Source organism: Nelumbo lutea, chromosome 2 (genome assembly GCF_056320005.1).
Source record: "Nelumbo lutea isolate HS-2025 chromosome 2, American lotus-T2T, whole genome shotgun sequence".
NCBI lineage: Eukaryota > Viridiplantae > Streptophyta > Magnoliopsida > Proteales > Nelumbonaceae > Nelumbo > Nelumbo lutea.
Genome location: NC_142685.1, coordinates 21,529,790 through 21,550,324, shown reverse-complemented (window position 1 = coordinate 21,550,324; position 20,535 = coordinate 21,529,790). Strand labels below are relative to the sequence as shown.

Here is a 20,535-nt window from a genome sequence, read left to right as displayed (position 1 = left end):
CTTCTTTTAACTATCGAGTAATTTATGGAATAAAGATACCCTTTCCAAACTTCTTATTTCTTAAGTAGCCGACTAGCCAAAAGAAGATTCACATTGGTGATTTTACATAAGTACCCCTGGCTAGTGACTTCAATCGCTGAAATCGTTCTAGGCCTTCTCTGTTTACTTCTCTCTCGTTTCTGGCGTGTGTGGTTTTGGTTTCACGAGAAGGAAGAGGTGATCGTCTCCTATTTATGATTTGCTCTCTGCCGCTTCGATCGATCCGTCCGAGCTCCTTTACTCGTAACAAGTATTTTTAAAACCCTAGCTTTTGATGCTCAGAGAAACTTGATCGTGTTGACTGATCTAGATAGATATCAAAGGATGGAGAGGATCGTCGGAGGGAAGTACAAGTTAGGCCGCAAGATCGGTAGTGGATCTTTCGGAGAAATCTACCTTGGTAAGTCTAGATTTTTTTAAGGTTTTCTTTTCCTACCTCCCTGCCCCGATTCGTGTGTTTCAGTTCGAGTTCATGTTCCTCTTATGCTGATTTTGTGAATTTCGATATCTTACAGCGACCCATGTAGACACGTATGACATCGTCGCGGTGAAAATCGTAAGTTTCTATCTGTGTCTTAGAACCATTTTGGTTTTTGTATGGCGTTGGAAATTAGTGGGTTATAAGCTTATTGGGGCTTCAGATACCTCTTTTTTTTTTTTATAGTAGTACTCGTCTTGATATTACTGATCAATTGGCGGGGAAATGAATAGAGCTGTAATCAAGCTTATGCGGCCTGTTTCTTGCTGTCCTAATGGCCTTTCGTCAACTTTATCTTCAATGTGCAAGTGTGGGGTGTGCTTTATCTATAAAACTAGAACATTTATCAAAAAGAAAAAACATCTATAAAAGTAGAAGCTTTTCAATTAGGGGTTTTGAATGGTTGTCTTTGACTTTGTTCTACATAGGTAGCTCCAATTTGCCTATATCTGCAAGTGCTAAAGTTGTTTTAGAAAACTCCCCCTCTCTCTAAAGGATGTTTTCCACTGGATTTTTTATAAGGTCTTGCACTTTTCGCTTCTGTGTATTGTTAAGTTTGCCATACTTAATTGTTATAGGTATACAACTCTAGTCATTCTTTCTATCATCAAGCCTTTAAGTCATTCAGAATTACTTCTTTCTACATTTTAGTTGACAACTTCAGGGGAGTTGGTTGTTTTCATTACATATTAATTAGAACTAACATTGTAGTGTGGACTTAGAAAAAGTAAGAGATTATGTTTCAGCTTGTCACTCTGTCATTCAACTTGACAAATATAGATATTGGTTCGTTCCATGGAATTGATTATTTTAGTTTGTTCACAGGAAAACAACAAGACAAAACATCCTCAATTGCTTTATGAAGCCAAGTTATATAATATTCTTCAAGGAGGAAGTATGTATTTTGAATAGCATCTTTCCCGTTTAGCTATATGTATCTTTTTGACTTCCAGTCATTTTTCCAGTAATTATTCTGTAATTTTATTCCTTCAGGTGGTATTGCTGGCATAAAATGGTGTGGAGCAGATGGGGAGGATAACGCCCTTGTTCTTGACTTGTTGGGACCAAGTCTTGAAGATTTATTTGTCTACTGTGGAAGGAAGTTCTCATTGAAGACAGTCTTAATGTTGGCAGATCAGATGGTAAATAGAATTTCCCACCATAATGAGCTGTTTTGATTTTGTGAAGGCACCTGCATGAGTTTTTCTCTTTTCTTGGGCCTTCTGTGTCATTTGGGATCACAATCAGGAGTACTAAATCTGGTTATTTTTGTCTTTTACTTTGTATTTAAAACATAATTTCCGAATTTTCTGTTTAGACTTGTAGGGCAACTGATTCTGTGTTCCTCAATCACAAATTAAAGAAAATGCCATGATGAAATATCTACTGATAGTGGCTGCAACTTATTCTTACCACATTGTAATTGGATTTTCTCTATTGTTCCATAAGTCTTGGGTCTACCTAAAGATGCATAAAAAATAACTGGCCTCTTGTTGTTTCAATTACCAGATTACAAGAATAGAGTATGTGCACTCTAAAGGATTTTTGCATAGGGACATCAAACCAGATAACTTCCTTATGGGTCTTGGTCGAAAAGCAAATCAGGTAAAAAAGGTCCTTTGGCACTTTTGCTGGCCTATTTTTATTATTGTTAGTGCAATTCCTTGGACATGTATTATTTTTCCACCAATTATTTAGTTGCACTATATTTTTCAGGTCTACATCATTGATTTTGGCCTTGCAAAGAGATATCGGGATGCTGCAACTAATCGCCATATTCCTTACAGGTATTATTTCAGTTTCCTGCTGTAAACTATGTGGCCCTTGGTCCTTCTTAGCTTATCTAGCCTAAATTGTTCTTCTGGTATTGATGCTTGTGGTTGTCTACTGGTTGATTGTAATGCTTTTTTATTGGTTGGTTAACTGTAATTTTGGTGTTTTAAATGAGTTGTCGGTGACAAGAAATTCTTGTTCATTATATTTGATGCTTAAACAAAAAAGAGGTTACCTAGTCCTAAGTCGTTGGTTCTATGAAGGCCGATAATGTTTGCATAAGTGTATGCCTGTAAGGTCATGACTGTTCCCATTCTTGATAATAGCCATATTGGTTGGAAGTTCATTTGCAGACATTCCATTCTTGTTATTTTCTTAATGCATGACCAATATAATTTTTTACTTATTAATTATTATTACTTTGTTTGTGGGGAATGGGGGGATACAAGGCCATGCTCATTTTTCTTGCTTGGATTCAAACGTCCAAGAGGTAGTTGACTAAACAATTACCATTTATTTAAATTCATGCAGGGAGAACAAAAATTTAACAGGGACTGCACGTTATTCAAGTTGTAATACTCATTTGGGTATAGGTAAGTAATCAGTTTGTTAGCTTGTTTCTTCTAATGTTTTAGTGCTTCAATTTTCCTGATTTGCTTTTTGTGTCTTTAGAGCAAAGCCGGCGTGATGATTTGGAGTCTCTTGGTTATGTTCTTCTGTATTTTTTGAGAGGAAGGTCTGTTCTTGTCTCTCTATTGCAGCTATTTCCTTTTACTAACTTATAATGTCTTTTAGAATTATCTTCCTCTCCATATGCTGCTAGTTTGCATTTTGTCTTTTCACCAACTTATAGGTTAGAACGTTGGGGTGTTAATAAGCAAAATATTCAGGCTTTCTATCAAACCGTTATATTGGCTACATAGCCTACATCTCTTTACTGACCTGAACATACATATCTGTAGCCTTCCATGGCAGGGATTAAAAGCTGCCACGAAGAAGCAAAAATATGACAAGATATGTGAGAAGAAGTTATCAACTCCAATTGAAGTATGTATTCATGTCTATTGTAAAGTACTTCCTAGATGTATGATTAGCATCAAATTTTAGCTCACCAGACCTTCTCCTCTCCATGAAGGTTCTGTGCAAGTCTCATCCAGTGGAGTTTGCCTCATATTTCCATTATTGCCACTCTTTGACATTTGATCAACGGCCTGATTATGGTTTTTTGAAACGTCTATTTCGGGATTTGTTCACTCGTGAAGGTATGTGGCAGATAAAGTTACTTTTGGTCCATGTTTTCTAGTTCGTGTACATACATTCATTTTTGAAACTGAATTTTGTCACTTAGATGTTTTGAAGTCCTATTCTTCATATTTCTAAAACAATCATTTATTAAGAAACTTAATCTCTAACCCCCCCCCCCCCCCAACATGCACATACACATACTTATTTTTCTTCATACCTTGGATATGATGCCCTGAGTGGGAAGATTTTGTATTAAACATTATCCGATGCCAGTATATTAACCAGGGAACCACAGTGTTATGGTAATGGTAAGTTATTACTTCTATGTTCTGATGGTGGCTTATTTGGAACTTTACCTGGGTGGTCTATTACCATAGCCAGGAGCTTAAAGGCTGTATTTTCAGTCATCAGTTTTAATTTTATTATTTCAACCACAGGTTGTCAAATGATTGAAGGTTTGTCCATGCTGACCGCATCGCTAACCAGTTAGGTTGGTAACTCATAATGTGGACATCCAGGATAACTAAGCATCAAATAGATCAGTTAGGTTAACTAATGACTAATCAACAATCAACATAGTCAACCTAGTAACCATATGGTTATTATAAAGTTTTAATTCGCCGCCTTTACCTATATAATTGTTTAAAAAATAACTCCATCATCATCTAAGCCTTGTCCTAATTATATGGGCTCGGCTACATGAATCATGTTTCACCATTCCGTTGTTTCAGTGCCATCAAGCATTTGTGTCATTAACCATTTAAAATAATAATTTATGTCTTTATTTGTTATATGCACACTAGTGTTACTAAGCATTTGTGACTGCACATGATGGGGTGATAGTATAAAAAGAACAACAATGAAGGAGTTCTTCTAAACAGTGGTTACTGCAATGCTACTATTGAATTTTCATGAACAAGGGGACCGCGTCAAATTGTCAAAGTATCAATCTTTGTAAGACAAAGATTGTCACTCCCTATCTGAAGTCTCAAATCTCAGTCTACCTGGGCTTCCTTTTTTAGTTTGCAAATACAAGTCTGTGAAGTAAATGTTATGTATCATTCTTTTATTGTGTATTTGCAGCCAGTTTGTATTGACTTGTGCAAGATATTGCATCTATATCTTATATATTTTTGGTTTTGTGGTTAACTAGTTACCACATTCCATGGGGAGGCCAAAATGACTAGTCATTGCACCACCTCATTCATAATACTGTTTATAAATAGTTGTTTGATGATATATCAAATTGTGTAATTACGGTAATTAAATAATGCACTATGTGTGATGCATCAAATTTCATCCTATACCAGTTTCCATATCATTTAACCTCAACAATGGTATCAAAATTCCATCTTTAAGCCTTCAACTACTTTCTTGTCTTCTGTTTGGCAGGGTTTGAGTTTGATTATATATTTGACTGGACCATTCTAAAGTACCAGCAAGCACAGAGGACAAAATCTCACACACGATTATCTGTAAGTATTAGCAGAACCAGATCTGATATGGGCTTCTTTGTCAATCAACCACTAGTGGTGTGGTTTTGGTATTCAATATATTCTTTACATGCTATAGTTTTGTAGAAGTCTATTTTACCTTGGATGTGGTCTTAAGACTCTTAACTGCCTGTTCTGTTTGTTTCTTTTCCCCATCCAAAAAGGAAAAAAAAAATGTACTTTCTCTTATAGCCACTATTATTGGAAGAAGCTTGTTCTAATGAAAGGTGATATCCTTACTTACAGCCAGTTTCAGGAGGGACTTGCAATCAAGTAATACCAATGGATGTTGACAAGCATCAAGGTAAATATAATTCTGTCATTAGGACTACCTAGCGTGGTTCTGAATTAACTATTTCAGAAGTAATGATACCATGTGTACAACCATAGCTTCTGGAGGGGGCCTTCTATGTGGTACAATTGTTAGTTTCAGTATGGATAAAGCCGCTTTAGTTTCATTAAGAAGGTTTATAGGAAAAGATTGTTAGTATGCTAATTGATCTGTATAATCTTCCCATTTATTTCTTGAATATGTATTGCCTACAAGTGCATGTGTTTGTGCAAAGGTGTCTACTACCTTCGTGGGTTGTTTGCAGCAAAAACCTGTTGGAGTCCTGATCTTGGACTAAGTACTGTTTTATTTTAAGTTTTCTGACTATTTCAATGCTTTCAATGCCAGGAGTAAATAATGCTTCTTATTCAGCTGAGTTTACAGAGCGAGTGGTGTCAAGTAATGCTCCTCGTCCTGGGGTTCATATGCAGTTTAAGTCTCCAACTGACAAGAACTTAACTGCTGAAAATCCTGTTGATAAGAATGTAAGTCATCTTGTCATGGATGGTTGACACTTGCTTTTCCGTGTGTTTGGAAATGCTGAAAGCATTTTTTGGAATTCAAAAGAAGCTTTGAGTTTCCTTTGTGGTTGTCAGTTAGCTATGAAAAATCTTAGCACTATGGTCCCATTCCCATAGATAGATATAGCCATGGGATTGTAAAACACAAAACAACAACACCGCATGGATCGAGTGGGGTTATTATCGCAAGCCCCCCATCACTTCTTGATTGATATTTTGGAGTTTGTTGTATCCTGTTTAGGAGTCCACTACCACTGTAGGATCATATCACTAGCATTTTGCATTGTAAATAGTGATGTTTCTTCTGCTATTTTGTGACATATTAATTCCAGAATTTGGTTTCAGGTGCATCTCATTTTGTTGAATTTAATTTATGCAGAATGTGAGCAAGTTTCTGCCTGGCGTCTCCAAAAAACGTGTTTCAAAACCAATGATTCCAACTGAAGGCACACATGTCAATCAAGGGCTTGGTAGCAGAATTGGTACTTCAAGTTGGGTTCCTTCATTACAGCGCAACTCTTCTGCCAAGTGACTGGTAGGAGTTTTATCCCAGTCATAAACTCACTTTGCTTCCATCTTTCTTATTATGCTTTCAAACATTCACCTCCAATGAATGGGTTTAATACCCATATCATCAGAGTTTAAACAACTTGTGTATCTGGTGACACTTAACATAAAAATAAATTGATATTTATTTTGTTTTGCAAATTTGTACTTTATCCCACACAAAACAACTTGATATGTTTGGCATGCTTTCTTACCAACATCTTTAGGTATATGGTACTTCACACATGTTATCTCATCATAACTCCCATGTCTATCCTTTCTAACTTGTAAATATAATTTCATTCTTATTTTTAGATAAAATACCGGATTCCCTATTTCCCATTTCCAGAGTCTGCTGCTTCACACTAATGTCATTTGACAATGTTACTTGTCTGGCTGTTTCTTGCAACATAGTCAAATGTTATGTGGAGGACTTCTTATATGTTTTGCAGATTACTATTACCCTATTATTGGATATTCAATTGGTGGCTAACATGTATTCATTTAATTTCTTCAGCAATGAATCCAGAGGCGAAGATTTATGGAGCATAAGGTTTAAAGGGCACATGGGAAGATCCTATAAGTGCTGCACAAATGTTTTTGCTCAAGTCCCTTTATGGATACCAACTCATACTGTATTTTCTTAAAGGTGACTACAGATACATTGGATGATGCTAAATATCAGTCTACTCAAAGCTTGGTTGCCGTTGCGTACATAGATGGCACAAATATCTTACACCAATATTCCATTTTATGGTTCCTTGTAACATGGATGATGCATAAAGTGTTCCCTTCATTCTTCTGTTAATAGATCATACAATTTCAGTTGTGATATATGGTTGTTGTTTTGACAGTGTGTATTTCATTTGATTCAGGGTTCTGAGTTGCTTGTGTATACTTATTGCTTTATTATTTTGGATCAAAGCCTTGGGTGTTCACCTGGATCAGTTTTAACCCTAGGTACATTCAAGTCCTTCAGTATCTGAATAAAACAAAGTACTCTAGTGTTTCAGGTGCACATTTTTCATGGTTACTCTCATGGAGCTTTCTTCAGGTACTTTTCCTGAGTTTTACTATTTCTCCCATGTTTACAATATACCCCTATAGGTTACACATCTCGTAATTTTCTTGTTTTCTTTTCCAGAATTGATATCGTGATCAATTAAATACAGAATGATTCTGTACCAAGGAGCTAGCCTGAGTGGGAATTGTTTGACAAAAGCTCCTGTTTCAGATGGAGGGAAGTATTGACCCCAAAATAGACCTCCAAGAGTAAACTTTGGAGGCTGAAAAAATACATCCAAGGTAGTCTATGGGCAATACTGACAACTCTACCCTTTGAAACCAAAAGTGCATGATACCAATTGAAGTAAATAGTGGCAGTGGTTCATAAATTTCTCAAGCCATTATATTAATTTCTTCCTTTATGTATAGAATTTTTTAATCTGATGGGTACATAAAAATTATGGTGTAGGTCTATTCTTATTTCCCTACTAATCTTTCTAGTTTTTCTTGCTCCTGTTGTAGTAGGCCCTAGTTCTTTTTCAAGTTTTGATTTTTCCAAGCCATTCTTCTTCATCTTTAAATATTTAATGGGACAACCTTGATAATTTAGATATCCAGATTTTATTTCTTGCCTCCAAAATGAATATGTTGCCTTATTATATCAGACCAGTTAAAGTTTTAAGGGTATTTTTGTAATTTGAAAATTTAGTTGTATGCAAGTGTCACCCAGTTTCTTTTCCCTTCCGTGGGTATCCATCAACAGGCAAGCAACCAAGTCTACCCCCAGGTTTGTTATTGTGATTGCTGTTCGAGAACAGTTTCTTCTTTTCTGTCGTCCACCCCTTATTCCATATTTATCTGTAGTAGCAATAAGAAGATTTTGCAAAAAAGAAAACAAAAAAACTCAATATTAATTGGATTTACAGGATTTATGGGATTTTGCAAGTAGCATGTTTATGATGATGAATTGACAGTTTCCATTTTCTCTTGGACATTATTCTTGCAATGAAGTTGACCATTATATCTATTTCGCCTTGCTATAGATTCTATATTGGGCTTTTAGTTGTAGATTCATTGATTTGATTCAATAATAACTATGAGAAATTGATTATTCATTTTGATTAGCAAAATAAGAGAGAGAGATGCTTGCACCGTCATTAACATGAAGGATTTGCAGCAATTTCAATTTTAAAATGTTACAGTTTTAGATGGCAATTCATTTATGTAATCTTTTATTTGCAGGGCGACAGAAGCGAAGATAAGTAAGCCCCAAAAGATCACATTTGATGGATAAAACTTTTGACCTTTGGCTTTGGCCGTCTTCGCCACCTGCTGAGAAAGAGGCAGCCTAATTATTTTCCAGTGGATGGATTCTATCGTAATAAATAAATCCATAGAGATGGCAAAAAAACTTTTGTGGAGCGCAACGGGGATGGATGGACAGGGGTTGCAATTAACTTCAACTTAATTTTTACGGGTTACCTAAGAGAATCAAGAAGTGTTGCCATTGTTTTACTCTGGAGACTGACTGAAGTCAACCAAATTTTAGAAGGGGAGTGGAAGAACGGCTTCCGTGGAGGGGAAATGTTGAAATAGTCCCCGACCATCTCTGGTGGCTGGACTTGGCAAGCAAAGCAGCACTGCTCTGCTGGGATGGTCTGGGCGGTGCATGGTAGTACACTAGCACTGTCATCATCTTCCCTAAGCCGTTGGTGTTGGGTCTACTTTGGCCCCACCTCAACGGAGCAGAATCATAGATTAGGTTATTATTATTATTATTATTATTATTATTATTAACAGATGACGAAACGCTACTCGTGATATATAACCAGAGGAGAGCTCAATTGATGATTTCATAAGGAGGCAAATGGCATTGTTGAGAGTTGAGGCGGACGCGTTTTGCTTGACTCGTTGATGGAAGAGATGGATTGATTGGTTCTTCACTTCAGGTCAGGTTATATTGCTGGTCTAAAGTTGCCTCGAATCTCGTGGCAACAGCAGAATCCATCAGAGCCAAAGATGATGCTAATGTTTATATGAATAATCACATCTCGTCTTCCTTTCATGGCGATGATGCGATTGGTGGTGAGGTGAGGTCGTTTGGAATGATGCAGTTGCAGATGCAGTGTTTCGGATTTGGTAAGAGCACTAAGCACCACCCCTTCTTGCTGCTTCAGATGTCCTTCCCTTGATGTTTGATCTGCAGTGGGCCCATCCTTTTTGATCCTGCCCTTGATGGCTCATGGCTGCGTAACCATCCATAGAAGCCCACATGTCAACCTCAGTGCAAGTGCCATAATTCTATTTCTATCCCTCTCACCACGCCTGGATGACTATTGGTTAGTTGGTTACAGAGCCCAGTTGAGGTTAATCCGAGCTCTAGAGTCTAGAGCAACAACTCGAGATCCTGCTCGATTGCTGAAGCTCGTTTCATTCCTTGACGTAGCATTCTGATCATATACACAAAGCACGTAACTAGCTTCTCCAATCCAGATAGATTAGAGACCTTGAGAAAGGCATCGCTATTATCCATGAAAATGAATTACCTGAGACGACGTTACATGTGTTGTCTTTAATTAACCATCAGGAGATACCCTTAGGCTCAGTTTGAAAGGAGTACAAATACAAATGTATACAAATATGTACAGTGTAAAGACAAAATAAATCAAAATACAAGGTTTTGCACTCTACAAATTTGTATTTGTACTTTTTCCAAACAGAGTTTTAAGGCCTTGTTTGCCTTTTAGCAATTTACTTACACAGGTAAACTCACTTGTCCAAGAAACACTTACCTGGGTAAGTGCGTTTGCTCATATTCTTTTATTTAATAGGTAAATTAGGTAATGACTATTTGTCATAAAAATCCATTAATAAAATGGGCATTTTTGTCCCATTCAAGTGTTAGCAACTTTCATCCTAGGTGGGAAAGGTATATCCACCAGATAAGTGATACCCAGGAAAATACTTTTCATGGTCCCACATTAATCTGAAAAATGAGCATAGGGTTCTTTGTCAATGTGAATCAAAAGCCTATTTATCAACTTACCCCCCTCTTAAATTCCAAGAAAAGAATACCTCCTAAAGTTTTTTTTTTAGTTAATTTGCTTTAACTACTTAAGATCATAATTTTTGGGGAATTTTCTCCCACAATTTTATAACTTTGCCAAAAAAAGCCACTTTAGGTAATTTTGTATTGTAATCAAACAAATTAAGGTAAATTTTGAAATAAAAATAAATCATAATTTGCATTATTGTGGTTTTACATCAATGCAAATAAATTTGCACTATAACCAAACAAAGCCTAAAGAATTAAAAAAGGTCATTTTTGTCCTCAAAGATCATATTATGATGAAAATGTCGTTTTAAGCTAAAAATACTATTGCAACTAAAATAATAAAAGCATGCTTATATAGAATTGCTCACTTTGAAAAGGCCATTTTGGACTCTAAAGTTTGAAAAATCATTTTAATGAAATTAATGGACTATATTAAATAATTAAACTAATTAAGGAAATTAAGTTAAATAAACAAAGTTAATTGATCTAACTAAGGCTATGTTTGGGATTGCTTATGTAAAAATAAATGCTTATTGAATAAATACTTAAAAACAAGTGCTTATTTGAATAAGCACTTATTTGCATTTGGCACCTAATTTTTTCAAGTATTATTTTAGAAAATAAGTACTTGTTCCATATTGAGCATTTGGTAGTCTTTTTCTTTAATAAACATTTGTTACTATTTTGTCCTTTATTTCTTTTAAATTTCAAAATGTACCCTTATGAAATTACTTTTATTAAATTACTTTTATAAAAACACTTTTATGAAAGTATTTTTACATAAGCACTTTTATGAAAACATTTTTATAGAAATAATTTTATGAAAAGCACTTTTACATAAAAGTACTTTTGTGAAAGCACTTTATTAAAGTATTTTTACAAAATCATTTTTATAAAAGTACTTTTATAAAAGCACTTCTATGGAAGTACTATAAAGTTCAACTAGGGATAATTTTACAAGTGGTATTTTAAAATTAAACTAAGGATAATTTTGGAAGAAAAAAATTGATAAAGTGCTTATTGTATAAGCACTTTAAAAAGTTGGAAATTTGGGCTTAAAAAATAAGTTATTATCTTTAAAATAAGCACTTATTTTGGGCTTATTTCCCAAACACTAATAAGTGCTTAATGGTGTGGTCTCCACCCAAATAAGCACTTATTTTTAAGTAGTAAGCACTCCCAAACATGACCTAACTAACCCAAAGTGAAATCACTTTGGCTACCAATTTTCGAATGCATTAGCTCATGATATTTTGAAAAATAAAAATAAAAAATGACTTGAAAACCATTTATTGGATAGAATAGTTTACAAGTCCAATTGTCTAAATCAGCAATTTGTTGATGAAGTCGATTATTTAAAAAAAAATTGACTAAGTATAAAATGAAGCTAGACAATTCCCAGGGCAAATAGTTTGATTACTCAAATAAATGACAATTTTAAACTATGCATTTAAGTGAATTAACTAATTGATTAAGTAAATTAAGCTAAGTAAATAGAGCAATTAAAGAAATAAAGCTAAATAAGTAAATTAAACAATTAAATAAGTAAATTAAATAAACAAAGCTATTTGATCTAAATAAGTAAATTAATCCAATTAAGTGAATTAGCAATTGATTATGTAAGTTAAGCTAATTAAATTAAATAAGTAAATTAAGTCAACTAAGTGAATTAACTAATTGATTAAGTCAAAAAATCAAATTGAGCTAAATAAATAAAGTAATTAAACAATCAAAGCTAATTAGGGTAAATAGGTAAAATAAGTTATAGTTAGTTAAGTAAATTAAAACAGTTTTCAACTATGATATTGGAAAGACATGGTATTTGAAAATTTTGTGACTAGTCAACTGGTATCATAAATGTGGTAGCCAATTAGGTGGTATATATCAAAATTCATGGGTGGGTTTTGATTGTTAAAACTCTGCTAGTACCTTGTCTTTCTGACAAGATAGATTTTCTCATTAAAAAAAGTAAATAAAGTAATTAAAAAGTAAATTAGTTTGACTAAGAAAATTGAGTTACTAAATTAGCCAAGTTAATATATAAGTAAGTTAGTATTTAAGTAATAATTTACTCTTAATTGTTGTTAATTATTTATTAATCACTCTAGTTTGATAAAATCCTTAAAAGTAATTTATTTCAAGGTTAATAAAATTTATTTTTTAACTAATAGATTTTTTAACATCTAAAGTGGCTCCTTTTCAAACGTTAGGGTTTAAAGGGACCTTTTCAAACTTGGGCAGTGCTTTTTAGGTGGTTTGTTTTTGCCTTGATGTCAACAATGTCTCTAAAATTATTTCTTTTTTTCCCTGATGTGACCTTTCCATCATAATTTTAGGGCAAAAAATGGTAATTCTTTAGGATCTAAAATGGCTTTTTTTGCAAAATTCAAGGGTTGACAGCTAAAAATCCTAATTTTCCGCATCAATATTTTCTATTTCTTAGCGGGTCTTTTATCTAAATCTCCCCTTTACTTTTCCAACACTTTATTAAATATACCAGCTTCAAAACTTCTATTTTTAATTTAAGGATCACCCAAAGTTGTCAAGACGGGTGATGAAGAGATCAGTCACGTTGGTTTGGTCGGTGCCACCTTGCGAAGTCTGTCGTCCTTAGAAATTTTCGGTAAGTTCTTCTTCTTCTTGTCTTTTCTTCATGTCTAAGGGGGAGGTTGTTGTCCCTCCCTAAGGAGGGGTCCTTGGAACAAGAGAGACAACGTTCCCATAAAAGGGCCTCCACCTTTCGACATCCACCCAAAAAATTTGAATTCGACTGAACTGAGCTCGCTTCTGAGGAGGTCGGGTTCTTCATAGGCCGGTATAAGATTCTGTGGCACTTGGAATGTATGCTCCCCGTTGGCGGCTTGATGCCCTGGCAACATGACCAAAACGAGGTTTGTGTCTTTGATTAGGCTCTGGAGGCTGGACTAAGATTTCCGTTACACCCTTTCATAGTCGAGGTGTTGAATTATTATAATGTCTCATTTTCCCAATTTCATCTGAACTCTCTAGGGGTGTCGGGTTAGTGTCGCACTGCTATCGAGCAGGTTGTCGTTGCGGAGTCGGAGAAGGCAGAGTTGACTAAGCGGTTGTCCAAGTCCGAGAAGAATGTGGATTTGTTGATGATCGAGCTGAGTGAGCGATTTGCCAAACTGAAGGAACAACAAGCCAAATACATCGAGGACATCCAGGTCGAGGCAAGGGTTGTTGCTGCTTTTCGAGCCTTGCATCACTTTGCCCAGGAGAAGGATAAATATGTCACCAACTCCATGAGGAAGGGCTTCAAGTTGTGTCGTAACCGTTAGTTCACTCACTCCTGAGTACAACATCAGTGTCTTGGTGATTGATGTTGTCAACCTCGGAATGGCCGCAAAAGTGCATAATGAGCCAAACTTTGGGGGAGACAAGGTTAGTATGGAGGGCAACTCCGAGGAGAGTAGTAACGAGGTCAGTGACAAAGCGAAAGGTGGCGTGGTCGGCAAGGACAAAGCAAGCACAAGGGTCAATGATTTGCCCCCCATCCATCATTAATTCCTTTTGCCTCTTTTCTTGGACCTTTTGTTCATAACTGATAGCCCGAGCCTCCAAGCTCAATTTTCTTGGAACTTCTTTCTCTTCTTTTTATTATGAATGTACCGAACTACTCTTTGTTGCAATGAAGAGTTCCCATTAAATAGTTAACTGCAATGAATTTCTGATGTGATATTAGGTCGGTTTATGTACCCTATTCCGAAACTATATGACAATTCGCTAAGTGTTGGAATGGGGCCAAAATGATTGTCAAGGTAGTCCGAGCTCTTATATTCAAATGTGAGCTCTGAGGTAACCCGGGGTGTTAAAACGATGGTGACCTAGAGGTCGCGGCCTGAGGTGTAGGGTGAGCAAAAAAATTGAAAAACCGAACTGGCCGAAACTAAACCGAAAAATCAGTTAACCAAACTGATCGGTTTGATATTCTTAAAAACCAATAGTTTTGATTAACCATTTAAAAAAACAACGGGTAACCAAACCAACCAATATATATAATAATATATATTTATATAAATAATATAATATTATATATTATATTTTATATTTTTAGTTTTTTGAAAATCGAATAAAAGAGTTCAATTTATTCGGCAGTCTAAGAGACTTTCAACCTATCGGTTTTTTTTTTTTTTTTGAAAATCGACAGTATACTTTCAGCCTTAAAAGGTTCAAATTTCTTTTTTTTCTTTGAAATTTGAACCTTTCAATTGATTTCTCTTTTGTCTTTTCCCCAGACTTCTAGAGTGTTGGACTCTCCCGGTCTTTTCTTTTTTTTCTCTCAGTCCCTTAGTTTTCTCTTTTGTCTCTCTCACTCTCTCAATTCTCTCAGTCTCTCAGTTTTTCTCTTTTCTTCTTCGACTCAAGACTCTTCGTATTCCTTACACCAAACAGTCGTGCGATCCGCACCAACCACCAGCACGACAACACCAAGCAGCAAGGCTGGTCATCACCTTGCCAGCAAGCAAGCACCAATGGTCCAATGCCATCTCTTCTCTCTATTCTCTCTCTCACCTCTCCTCTCTACGTCTCCGCCAAGCGCCAGTCGTGCCACCTCTCAAGCTCTCACTTCAAGTGACCACCGGCACCAACAGCAACCAATGGTACCAACCAGCCCGGCACCAGCAACCACCAATAGTTTTAGTTTGTTTTATTTTAAGTGCATAAATAACCAAAAAACCAAACCGTAGTGAATCGGTTAACCAATTACATCGGTTCAATTTCGGTTTGGATATTTAAAAAATCGGTCAGATCAGTTCGATTTGAAAAATACCCCTACCGAGGTGTAGGCTCCTGATCGAGGTGTTCAATTGCTTAATTTAAGCGAAGTTGTCATGCAAATACTGCGAAAATGGAGTTCAGTCCCTACACCGGTTGTTTCTCAATGAAATATTGTCAAGACGATGCAAATCAAAGAGAGCTAAGTAAATGAACTTCAAATTCGATGTGCAAATTAAATCGAGGCATTTAGGCTGAATTAAATCGAAGCATTCGTGCTGAATTAAATTGAAGCATTTGTGTTGACGAACTTTCAAAATTGAGTCACTTGTTACATGATGAGCTCAAAAATTCTACACGTAGTATTTCCTTAGGTTCTCGGCATTCCATGTACAGGGTACTGACCTCCCTTCCAAGGTTTCGAGCTCATAGGCGTTGAGACCAATGACTTTTGTCACCTTGTATGGGCCCTCCCAATTTGACTTGAGCTTACCTGAGTCTGGTTCAGGTACCATGACTTTCCGAAGAACAGTCACCAACTTGGAAATCTCGCCTCTTGACCCGAGCATTATGATAGCAAGCCACCCTTTGCTGGGGTGTCGCGGCCTTGACTTGAGCTCGATCTCTTATTTCTTCAACGAGATCAAGGTTGGTGCATAGCTCATTGTCATTACCATCCTCGACATACACTTCTGTCCTAAGTGTTGGTACTTCAATTTCAGTCGGTATTGCGGCCTTGGTCCCATAAGTGAGGTTGGAAGGGATCTCACTGGTGGTTGTTCGATATGCCCAAAGGATGCTAGGGAGCTCGTCTACCCATAACCCCTTTGATTGGGCTAGTTGAGCCTTCAAACCTTTCAGAATAGCTTGGTTTGTCACCTTAACAAGCCCGTTTGCCTGGGGATGGGCCACGAATGTGGCGTGTTGTTTAACCCTAGCTCATTACATCGGTTCTGGAACTCGATGTCTTCGAACTGTTTACCATTATCTGAGATCAATGCGCGAGGTAGTCCATACCGACAAACAATGTTTCTCTAAAAGAAACTTTGCATAGATGCCAGGAACTTTCTACGCCCAGTTGCCATGGGGAATGGGCTGAGGATATTTATCCCCCGCTATGCAAAAGGCCACGAACTGGTGAGGAGTTGTATGTCAACAGCAGGTCGTTGAGGTATATTGGCATAGCGTTGGCATCTATCACATCGTTGGACGATCTTGATGGCATCGACTTTCATTGTTGGCCAATAGTAATCTTGTTTGAGGACTTTCTATGCTAGGGTCCTGCCCCCCCCCCCCAAGTATTTGCCACATAGTCCCTCGTGGATTTCATAAAGGACGTGTTTTGCTTCAGTAGGTTGGAGGCAACACAAGTATGGGAGGGTAAAGGATTTCCTATACAGATGTTCACCAATTATCACATCGTGATTTGACTTTTGTCTAAGCTTTTGAGCTGCATTCCTGTCTGATGCTCTTGCCCCATGCTGTAGGTACTCGAAAATTGGGTCTATTGGGTCTATCCAGCTCAGTTTTGTAACCTGCACGAGGGTGACTTCTTCAGTTGTGGTCTCTATGCTAGGTCAAGGTAAGTCTTCATTATGCATCGTCCTTTTTGCATTATCTATGGCACCAACTAGCTTTGAAAGCGCGTCAGCCTGTGCATTCTCCGACCTCGGTATGTGATGGATGGAAAGCGAATCAAATTGTTGAATGAGCTCACGAACCTTTGTTGGATATTTGATCATTGTTGGTTCTTGAGCTTTGTAGTGTCCGTTTACTTGGTTAACGACGAGTTGTGAGTCACTGCACACCTGTAGATCTCTTACGTCGATCTCCTTGGCTAAGGACAAACTAACTATCAAAGCTTCATACTTGGCTTCGCTATTGGATGATTGGAATCTAAATCTTAGGGCGTACTTGAGGCTTACTTCATCTAGCCCGACCAAAATGAGTCCGCCCCACTACCCCTCTAGTTTGATGATCCGTTTATGTGGAGAATCCAAGGTTCTACCCCAGGTTCGTCTGTCGGCGTTGTGCTGGTGGTTCTTGACTTGGGGGCAAGTCATCGATCGCCAACATATTGAATGTGTATTTTGAGATGAAGTCTGCCAACACTTGATCTTTGATTGTTGGTCACGGTTCAAAGTGTATGTCGTACTCGCTTAACTCAATCGCCCATTTTGTTAACTGCCCTGATAGGCTTCTGTAGGACTTGGCAGAGTGGTTGTTCGGTGAGTACAATAATGGTGTGTGCTTGAAAGTAAGGGCGCAATTTTCTAGATGAGATGATGAGCGCAAAAACAAGCTTCTCGATGTTGGGATATCGGGTCTCGACTACATGTAGGACTCAACTCACATAATAAACAGGCCTCTGTACTTTGTCAACTGCCTGAACTAGCACCAAGCTGACGACTTTGTCTCTAGCGGACAGGTACAAAATGAACTCGTCTCTTGGCTCTGGCCTTGTTAATAACGGTAGCGAGCTCAGGTAGACTTAAGTTTTTCAAATGTGATTTGGCACTCCTTCATCCATTGGAAGTCTTGACATTTTTTATTGCTTGAAAGAAAGGGAGGCACCGCCTTGCCGACCTAGACATGAAGCGGCCAAGGGCGGCGACCCAACCTGTAAGTCTCTAGACTTCCTTAATGGACCGAGATGATGTCATATCCAAAATTTCCTATATTTTTTCTAGGTTAGCCTTGATGCCACGTTGGGTTACTATGTAGCCTAGGAATTTTCCCAATGTGGCACCAAAAATGCACTTGCTCAGATTAAGTATTAACTGGTATTTTCTTAAAATGTTAAAGACGTCAATGAGGTTGGAAATAAGAGAGTTAGCAAAATGACTTTTTACAACCATTTCATCGACGTACACTTCAACTTTATTTCCTATTAACTCAGAAAAAAAAATTATTTACAAGTCTTTGATAGGTTGCCCCTGTGTTTTTAAGGCTGAAGGGCATGACCTTGTAGTAGTACAGGTTGGTCTCAGTTACAAAAGTAGTTCTTTCTTGGTCGGCGGGGTCCATTGAGCTCTGGTTATAACCTGAGTAGGTGTCCATGAAACTCAGCAATTTGAACCCCAAGGTGACATTCAAGGAAGCGAGAAGCGATCTTTGGGAATCTACGCATATACGCCACTTTCCGTTCGCCCTTTTTACAAGTACCACGTTGGTAATCCTATCCGCGTACTCAACTTCTTTGATGAAGCCAGCGTTAGTAGCTTCCCGACTTCCTCGTCTATGGTCCTCCACCAATCAGTGGTGAAGTTTCTTTTCCTCTACTTCACGAGTTTGATCAATGGGGTTCACATTCAGTTTATGGGTTATCACAGTGGGATCTATACTGGGCATATTGGTGGAAACCAAGCAAAAACATCTGAGTTTAAGGCTAAGAATCTTACCAATTTGGCATGTTGGGGCCCCTCAAGGAACGATCCGACCTAAACTTTCTTCTCTGGCTCGATCTCAAAAAGAAGAGTCAAGATCGTCTCTTTGGTGAGCTTGTTGCGCTCTTCCTTGGGCTGCTCAAGTGGGTCAAGGTCGACATCCACAACCAAGGGTTACTTGCCCTTTCTTTTTAGGGTTGCCACATAACAATTGCGGGGCTCAAGTTGGTCCCCTTTGACTATGCCGACCCCATGCTTGGTCGGGAATTTCATCACGATGTGGTATGTTGATACCACCGCCCGAAGAGCATGGAGCAAAGGACGGCCTACAATGGCATTGTAGGTCAATGGTGAATCAGCAATCAGAAAATGATGTCTTATCCTCTACCTGTTTAGTGCGGTCTCCGTTGAAATCGACAGGTTTATTTTGCCCATAGGGCGTACAACATCCCCGCTAAAACCGACCAAAGGTACATCGGTTGGGGTAAGGTCCTTCGTTTTCAACTTCACCTTCTTGAAGGCCTCCAGGAATTGGATATTGTTCGAGCTCCCGTTGTCTATAAGTATTCGTTTTACCTCATACTTGGCGATGATAAACTTTGCGACCAGTGCATCGTCATGTGGAAAATATACTCCCCGGAGATTGTCTCCAGTGAAGGAAATGGCCTCTTTAGACTTCGACTTCTTTGGGGGTTTTCATCTTTATGATGTAACTCTTTAATTGAGTTTGTCCCTGTTGAGGTACTACATCTGGCCGCAATTGACCCTCCAATGATAGTAGCTATCGCCCCCACAATCTTCTCCTCGTTGCCTGTCTCGTTGCACTAGTTCACTCGTCTAGTGCACCCACGGGTGCACAGAACGCGGACTCTTCTAAACTAAGTTTCTTGTTGAATCTGTGGATGAAAATATGAATTGGGTATGGAGCTTATAGAGAGAACTACCGCATTTGGAGCTTATAGAGAAGACCAAGAAACTAAGGCAGGCTTGTGTCAAAGCCAACACGGCCTTAAGCTGATCAGTAGTTTGATGAAATTAGGGCTTATGGTCCGAATACAAGGAAGCAGATGATCCAGTGGTGAATCTTGGCGAGTTTGAATGATAAATATTAAATTAAGTGATTATTTGCAGAATGTACCCATATGACATTAAGTTTGAGATCAGCATTAATTAATGGCACTAATGCCCAAACTTCATCCACTCGTTAATTACTGCATGTTTTGTAAAAATCATTTTTGTTTAAAGGTGAATTACACATCATTGCCAATGGCTACCAAATTTGAACATTTAATCAGTTAAAGGTGTTTGTACTACAAGTTCAGTTGCATTGGCTATAAAACACGAACACTAGAGAACTCATGCTTGCACTGTCAACCATGATCATGACAAGTTCAGTTGCATTGATTACAAAACACTAACACAAGAGAAATCGTCCACAAAGAAGAAAACATTGACAAAACCACTAGTACAACTCGATTCAAGCTTCTCGGAATCCACTGAAATTTAACCTATCTTACACCGATTAACTAAAAGATAAAAAAAAAAAAAAAATCAAATCACAAGAGTTCTTTGGGTCGTTTAAGCTATTGATGAGATGTAAGCTATCTACTTTTCACGATCAAGTTGAAGACCCTCATTCTGTCAGTGACCATCAATGCTTCCAAAATGGACATTAAGGAACTAGAGGCCTTGCAAGGACCACCTTTTGCAATCCAATAGATGCTCCCACTGTCTCTAATTGGCAGTCCGAAGGTTGATTGATGATATGCTTTATTTGGGGAAAAATCCAGCGTGCACATTTATCTTCATTGCTCCTATTTTAGGCAGTATCAAGAAAAACAACATTGCTGATTGATGATATGCTTCAGCAATTATGTATTTTTTGTATTTTTCATTGAATGCAATTAGCATAACTCCGCACAA

At 37.5% G+C, this 20,535-nt stretch overlaps 1 protein-coding gene across 2 annotated transcripts; it reads left to right on the top strand.

Annotated features, from left to right (window-relative positions):
• Positions 1-90: 90 nt before the first annotated feature.
• On the top strand, positions 91-14,186 carry LOC148869092 (casein kinase 1-like protein 3). 2 transcript variants are annotated; one of them, XR_016107362.1, is made up of 18 exons: positions 91-439; positions 555-595; positions 1,343-1,412; positions 1,511-1,659; positions 2,027-2,122; positions 2,234-2,304; positions 2,822-2,883; positions 2,963-3,026; positions 3,253-3,337; positions 3,426-3,552; positions 4,928-5,010; positions 5,275-5,332; positions 5,708-5,844; positions 6,260-6,415; positions 6,944-7,075; positions 7,302-7,480; positions 7,571-7,731; positions 8,674-14,186. XR_016107362.1 is itself a non-coding variant. In XM_088970451.1 (15 exons), the coding sequence occupies exons 1-14, from the start codon at positions 364-366 to the stop codon at positions 6,410-6,412; spliced, it is 1,272 nt and encodes a 423-aa protein (XP_088826577.1). In that variant the 5' UTR covers positions 91-363; the 3' UTR covers positions 6,413-6,415; positions 6,944-7,260. The 2 variants fall into 2 exon arrangements, 1 of the variants encoding a protein (XP_088826577.1); XM_088970451.1 differs by lacking the exons at positions 7,302-7,480; positions 7,571-7,731; positions 8,674-14,186 and having other exon boundaries at positions 6,944-7,260.
• Positions 14,187-20,535: the final 6,349 nt, after the last annotated feature.

What these genes read in the sequence shown, in the direction of transcription:
- LOC148869092 (XM_088970451.1), top strand. Translation starts at nt 364, where the DNA reads ATGGAGAGGATCGTCGGAGGGAAGTACAAGTTAGGCCGCAAGATCGGT. An exon ending in TTTCGGAGAAATCTACCTTG is followed by an intron (nt 440 to 554) that starts GTAAGTCTAGAT and finishes GATATCTTACAG; the next exon opens with CGACCCATGTAGACACGTAT. An exon ending in CTGTATTTTTTGAGAGGAAG is followed by an intron (nt 3,027 to 3,252) that starts GTCTGTTCTTGT and finishes ACATATCTGTAG; the next exon opens with CCTTCCATGGCAGGGATTAA.